At 47.3% G+C, this 7,467-nt stretch overlaps 1 protein-coding gene across 1 annotated transcript; it reads right to left on the reverse strand.

Moving 5' to 3' along the window:
- Positions 1-238: 238 nt before the first annotated feature.
- LOC121289937 (interleukin-1 beta-like) lies at positions 239-5,035 on the reverse strand. Its single transcript, XM_041209937.1, has 6 exons — positions 4,878-5,035; positions 4,045-4,111; positions 3,286-3,562; positions 2,234-2,398; positions 1,598-1,734; positions 239-782 (listed from the first exon to the last, which is right to left on the reverse strand). The coding sequence occupies exons 1-6, from the start codon at positions 4,946-4,948 to the stop codon at positions 570-572; spliced, it is 930 nt and encodes a 309-aa protein (XP_041065871.1). The 5' UTR covers positions 4,949-5,035; the 3' UTR covers positions 239-569.
- Between the last annotated feature and the right edge of the window lie 2,432 nt (positions 5,036-7,467).

A 7,467-nucleotide genomic window follows, 5' to 3' on the forward strand; every position in this document is an offset into this window, starting at 1 on the left:
TATCCAACAGAGTGTGAGAGAAGTGGGAGATGAAGAAACAGCGGATATTCCAAAGAGTCTAAGGGAATGGGGCAGCTTTTTACAATTCAGAGATGCTGTGATCTTCCACATTTTCTTCTGTACCAACAAAACTTTCATGGAAATGTGTAAAAATATACATGGAACCCAAAGTGTTTGAAAAATAACTTAATTTATTCAAGAAAGGAAGAGACTGTATCCAGTACAGTAATAAATTAATGAAGAATTTAAATAATAATAATAATAAATATTTTAAAAAATAAACAACTACTTACATTCAAGTTACAAAACATGACAACTTAGTCACACTCAAGTTTAAATGTAAATAACACACGTGTAAAACAGTAGGAAATATTGCCACCTGTACTTCACTGATGTTTTTACATAAATTATTTTGGTTAGGTTTTAATGAAATGACAATTTTATCAGCTACCCATTAGACTAATCTGATCCAAATGGATTTAAAATTCTGTACTTAGTACATACACACTCTCTCTCTAAACCAACTATTTCTGGTTTGGGTTCTGAACTGTCCTGAGACTGGGATGGTCTCAGTCAGCTGTGAAAACTGTGATTCGCTTGTGGTTCTCCTTCTCATCCATTTCGACAGGCTGCCTGTTCTTTCTGGAGGTGCTGATGTACCAGCCGTGGTACTTGGCTGATTCAAGCTCAAAGTGCAGGCCAGAGCTGAAGACCTTCTTAAAGAACACAAATCGAAGCAGGTCAGTGGCGCTGCTGATATTCTGCAGATTCTGGTCCCATTTCTGTGCAAAGAGAAACAAGAAGAAAAGGACAAAGTTAAATGCCATTCTATTTCTGACGAGAGGGAGCTGCGGTTGGTTTCATATCAGGCCTGATTCCTGAACAAGGGCTGATGGTTCTGAGCCTGCAGTATATGAGCGAATTTAGCCCTAATCCTGTTACCATCCCTTTTTTTTCCTGGGGGCAGTCAACTCGCGTGAATGTGAGGGCTGGTGCCCTGATATTAGGGCTCTGGACAGACTCCTTGAAGTACATGAGTTGTGGTCATCATCCGTGGAACCCATATCCCAGTGGGAGGAGACTTCCCAAGGCTGCAGAGCCAGAATTCCCAGGGACCCCGTGGAGGGGCTCACAGCCAGAGTGAAGGGAACAGGGACTGAGTCCTCTGATACATGCAGCTTGTATGGTATGAACAAGGGCAAACGGGCAGATCCTCAAGATAGCAATGATATGCGACTGTCTATTTGTCAGCTAGAAGGTCACGTGGTGCATTGGGTAATATCCCTGCCTCCGAGCCTAGAAGCTCCAGGTTCAATTCCCACCCCAGCCCTTGATGACCAAAGAAGCTGTTTTCATGGCTTGGCCTAACAGATAAAGTATCAACCTGCAAATCCTTCCAACACACACTAATAGTGGTACCACCAAGGTGGTTAAGAGCAGGAGAGATTCCTGGTGATGGAGAGAAAACTGGAGCCTCTCCTTTCCATAGCTCTAGACTATGACATGCCTGCCAAAACAACTGGACTCCCTGGCTGTACCGGGTCTCACCACCACTGTCACCTGTCAGTTAACTGTGTGCACTTGTGGGATCTCTTACCTCCAGCTGCATGATGGGTCTGTCTTGTGGTCCTGTGCATGAGAGGTACAGGTTCTGGCTGCTGATTTTCAGAACAACAGGCAAACCTTCAACGTCATTGCCTGCAGCTGTCTTGTAGTACCTCATATCCAATTGAACTGGAAATCAAAGAGGCCCCATTTTAGTACAGTAGTCAATGCACATTGCGAGCAAGGTGAATAGAAGTGCAGCTCTCCAGTTTTAACTGGGCAAATGCATCGTCGCAGCATTTGTGAGCTTTGCAGACCAGCTGGTCATCAGGTCCAGGCTAACCAAACCAGTCACAGGAGCATTGCAATTGGTCTCAGTCCTGCTCTGCCAAGGGAACTGAGTCAGGGACTCGCTGTGCATGCCCATTAGTTAGGCATGGCCATGCCCACACAATGCCACAAGGGCTTGATGACACTTTTGCCTCACATTACGAATGGCCCATTCGAGTGAGATACTGAGCTCAAATGATCCCTGCATCCCAGCCAAGGGTCAGCGCCTGCCCAATGGGGGAGTCAAGAGAAGCTCCGGTATCCTTTGTCCCCGCCCGCACCCTCCCCACATCCCCACCACCAACTTTCCCCTTATTTTCACTTCTGCAGAGAGGGACAAGGGCTGAGATGTACCCACCTGCATTCTTTGGCTGCTGCAAGGTCATGGCCAGGAGCTGGAGATTCTCCGAGAGGATCAGGGATCTGTCTTGATCATCCTTCACCTGGCGGCGTTCGCTCGACATGAATCTGTAAGTGCTGCTCACATTTTCAGCATCATCATAGCTGCTGCAGGTGGTGGCTTCTGTGGGCACAAATCTAAATGGTTTATTCACCAGTGCTGGGGAGCGGAGACGAATCAGCATAAAATAACCCTCAGGCCACTGCTTTTCTTTACTATTTGTTGCTGGGCGGGGCAGCATAAGGACATGTCCGATGTCCAGCCTGAGTTACCAGGAGATGGCTTCTCCCTGGGACTCAGGATCACCATCAACAGAAACACTCAAGTCACCAGTGGCAGGCGACGATGGTCCCAGATGCCAGGTTGGTGAGTGGAAGTTGTGCCCTCCTCCACCCTCCCCCACACCCCACCCCCTCCAACCCCCCGCCAAGTCACACACCGCCCTACCCCCACACCCACACCCATCCCCCCGCCAAGTCACACACCGCCCTACCCCCACACCCACACCCCCACACCCACACCCCCGCCAAGTCACACACCGCCCTACCCCCACACCCCCACCCCCATCCCCCCGCCAAGTCACACACCGCCCTACCCCCACACCCACACCCCCGCCAAGTCACACACCGCCCTACCCCCACACCCCCACCCCCATCCCCCCGCCAAGTCACACACCGCCCTACCCCCACACCCACACCCCCGCCAAGTCACACACCGCCCTACCCCCACACCCACACCCACCCCCCCGCCAAGTCACACACCACTCTACCCCCACACCCACACCCACACCCCCCCGCCAAGTCACACACCGCCCTACCCCCACACCCCCACCCCCCCGCCAAGTCACACACCACCCTAACCCCACACCCACACCCATCCCCCCGCCAAGTCACACACCACCCTACCCCCACACCCACACCCATCCCCCCGCCAAGTCACACACCGCCCTACCCCCACACCGAGGTCAGCATTAACAGAAAGGCAACACTGAAGGGGAAAGCACGTCTTACCCTCGATGATCGCCCTGAAGTTCCCCAGCAAGTCAGTGTCCATGAAAGAGTCTCCATCGTATTCCCAGCCATCACCAGACGCCTGCTTCAATTTCTTTTTGAATTTCTCAACAGCCAGGACTAACATGACAGCCTGTTCCAGTGAGAGGCTGGCATTGCCAACTGTGCTGATAGCTGAGCATGTGCTGGTGATTTCCAGCTGGTAACTCTCTGGCTCTGCTTGGCAACTGGCGCTGCTGGTCTCCATTAGCTTGGGTGAAGTCTCTTGAAAGGGGCTCTGTGAAAATGAGAGAGTGGGATCAGATCTTGCAGATTCCTTTCATGTCAGCCAAACTTACTTGTAAAAGGGCCTCGAAATGAAAGATTACACCAGGAAAGATTACACCAGGAAGGATTACACCAGGAAAGATTACACCAGGAAGGATTACACCAGGAAAGATTACAACAGGAAGGATTACACCAGGAAAGATTACAACAGGAAGGATTACACCAGGAAAGATTACAACAGGAAAGATTACACCAGGAAAGATTACACCAGGAAAGATTACACCAGGAAAGATTACACCAGGAAAGATGAGCTGTTGTCCTGGGAATTCAAACCCTGCACTGTCAAGTTGCTGTGCCCTGGTTTGCTTTGTGAATTCTGCTCTTTCAGAGGAGCTGAACATTTACTGACTCAAGTTTACTCTCACTTTAGCCGAATGCATGTTCTCCCCCTCCCAATATCAGTCTGATGGAATTGCAGTGAAAGATTCTTACCTTGATCTGGGGACAGGCAGTCGGAGAAGTCAGACGTGAATCCTTGTTGCATTTGTAACTGAGGGTTCTGTGGATAGAGCAAACATCACAGTCAGCTTATATGAAAGAAGCTAAATTTGGCTTCAGTGGCTGATTTACACAGGAAAGCAGCAACCAGCTGGTTCAACAGTAAATATAAAACACTCTTCTGTTGGTGTCTGGTACTGTAGTTTGAAATATACACTTATCGCATTGTGGTGTTAAGAGCAGTGTGATGGCACATACACACGCAGAATCCGCACTAACTATCTCTTGCACTCCTCAACCACCTGTGTGACCGTGAAGGCCAGGAGTATTGTACAGGAAGGGGATGAAAGGGAGACAGTGACCGCTGCACCACATGCACACTGCTGCTGCTGCTGGTGGTGATCACAGAACCAGACTGGGATTTTACAGGTGCTGGGTAGGTGTGGGCAGGAAGAATTCCTTTCACGGCTGTTTCTCATAAAACGAGAGGCTAGTTTTTTTCTGTTTTCGGAAATTATTGCAGTTTCTTCATAAATCTCTAAGCTTTGCCACTAACATTATGGAGAATCAACGTACCAGTGGAACTCCCCACATCTCCATTTCTTAGCCCGACGGCTGGAATATAAACTATGCAATTAAAAATTTTAACATGAGGTCAGTCAAGCCCTGCTAACATCAAATCATTTCTCCAAACTTTCCCTGTGATAAGAAAAAATCACAGAAAAGTATTCTGCAGTTTGCAGCTGCAAACATATCCAGGTTAGAGAGGGAGAGAGACTATGATCACTCAGTTTGCATATAAACATTAAATAAATCCATCATCTCACCTGCGAGATTCATTCTCAACCATTGGAATGGTCACAGATCCAACTTCAGTTCTCATCTCTCTTATGTCCATGGTCAGTTTGAACGTATCAGTTGTTTGAGTTATATCTTGCTGTGTCGTTCTACACACAACCAGCCCTCAGCGCTCCTTTTATACAGTGTGTGTGTTCCACATGCTCCGCCCCTTTGAGTTTGCCCTTCCCTTTTGTGGTTGGAAATTTTATGATTGCGTGGTTGGTTCTGAAAAGTTCCTCAGCTTAGCGCATATTCCCAAATTAATTGTTGTACCCACCCAAAGTTTGAAAATCGAGAAGATTTAAAAAACAAAGCTCAGGTATTTTTGATGGTACCTGGCTCTCATTTTAACACCGCAGTGTAATGTATTGAGTGTAACAATGCTGGAAAACCAGCCAGACCACGGACGATCACTGCAATTCATCACCCCCTACACCTCAAACCCTTCCCAATGCAAATTCCCATGTATCCCCAGGAGGTGCAACACCTGCCCCTTTACTTCCCCTCTCCTCACTGTCCAAGGGCCCAAACCCTCCTTTCTAGTGAAGCAGCATTTCATTTGCACTCCCCTCAGCTTAGTCTACTGCATTCGCTGCTCCCAATGCGGTTTCCTGTACATTGGAGAGACCAAACGCAGACTGGAACACCTTCGGTCTGTCCGCAAGCATGTCCCAGACCTCCCTGTCGCTTGACAATTCAACACTCCACCCCGCTCTCGTACACACATGTCAGTCCTTGGCCTGCTGCATTGTTCCAGTGAAGCTCAATGCAAACTGGAGGAACAGCACCTGAACTTCCAACTAGGCACAGGTTCTGTTGAAGGGTGATAAGGACTCTAAACATCAACTCTTTTCTTCTCCGCCGATGCTGCCAGACCTGCTGAGTTTTTCCCCACCCCACCCCCACTAGGGCTATCTGTACCTTCACCCCACCCCCACACCTACCCCACTAGGGCTATCTGTACATTGCTTTGTACTGCTTTCGATCCTCAATGTCACCTTTAGCACATTCCTTAGATAATACCACCACCTTCAACACCTCTTTATCTTTTTGTCTGTGACATCTTTTGGTTATCCCCACCTATCACTGGCCCTCTATCCAGCTCTACCTGTCTCAACCCCCCTTAAACCAGCTTATATTTCACCTCTTTTCTATTTTTCCTTAGTTCTGTTGAAGAGTCATTTGGACTCGAAATGTTAACTATGTTCCTCTCCACAGATACTCCCAGACCTGCTGAGTTTTTCCAGGTATTTTTATTTTTGTACTGCAATTCCTAGTCCCCTTGCTCTATGTTCCTGTAACCCTCCTGCTGAAAGTTGGACATCTTATTTTCACCCGACGAGTTTACAGTTTTCCATCTGCACCTGTAGCATGTTTCTTTCTGGTTCTCGATTCAGATTTTTTCCCCTCAGAAATATACTTTAGTCACAAAAATTGTGAAGCCTCAATACAAGACATTTCACATTTAGCACGAGATAAACTACAAAACAGGTCAGTGTCTTTCAATCCAGTGCATGAGGTACCTCACTACACTTTCCATTACAAGTTGTATTTATAATGTACATTTACATCTCATGTCAAGGGACTGGCGTGCTTTATTGACCCCTTTAATCACATTTTGGTTTAATGTTCGTAAGTTTCCTTTAAACTTTGCTCTTGGATTTTACAGCTGACCTGAATTAGGGGCTATGCCTGATTTATCCCAATTTTGTTAATTTGGTTTAATTGTTTTGACTGTATAAGAGTTACATCTCATGTCAAACTTTCTCTCTTGCATACAGCCCGAGAGGTTTTACACAGGTACCAGCCCCTTGCTGTACTATGGTGGGGGGCCTTAGACCATGTCCTTTCACCAGTGAAACTTTGTACTGGCTGCCCCAAGTGTGTTCCTCAGCACATAGTCCTGGAGCTTGGAATGTGTCAGCCTGCAACACTTGATGACTGCCATTTGCACTGGGAGACCAGCAAGCAGACTAGGGGACAGATTTAATGTAAAAACAAAAATACCTGGAAAAACACAGCAGGTCTGGCAGCATCTGCGGAGAGAAACACAGTTAACGTTTCGAGTCCGTAAGACACTTCAACAGAACTAAGTAAAAATAGAAGAGAGATGAAATATAAGCTGGTTTAAGGTGGGAGGGTGGGACAGGTAGAGCTGGATAGAGGGCCAGTGATAGGTGAAGACAACCAAAAGATGTCACAGACAAAAGGACAAAGAGGTGTTGAAGGTGGTGATATTATCTATGGAATGTGCTAAATATGGGGAGGAAGCAGGACGAGCAAGGTACAGATAGCTCCAGTGGGGGTGTGGTGGGGGGGGGGGGAAGGGATTGAAATAGGCTAAAAGGTAGAGATAAAACAATGGATGGAAATACATTTAAAAATAATGGAAACAGGTGGGAAAGAAAAATCTACATAAGTTATTGATTAAACAAAAAGGAGTGGGAAAATCGGAAAGGGGGTGGGGATGGAGGAGAGAGTTCATGATCTAAAATTGTTGAACTCAATATTCAGTCCGGAAGGCTGTATAGTGCCTAGTCGGAAGATGAGGTGCTGTTCCTCCAGTTTGCGTTGAGC

This window comes from Carcharodon carcharias, chromosome 17 (assembly GCF_017639515.1).
Source record: "Carcharodon carcharias isolate sCarCar2 chromosome 17, sCarCar2.pri, whole genome shotgun sequence".
NCBI lineage: Eukaryota > Metazoa > Chordata > Chondrichthyes > Lamniformes > Lamnidae > Carcharodon > Carcharodon carcharias.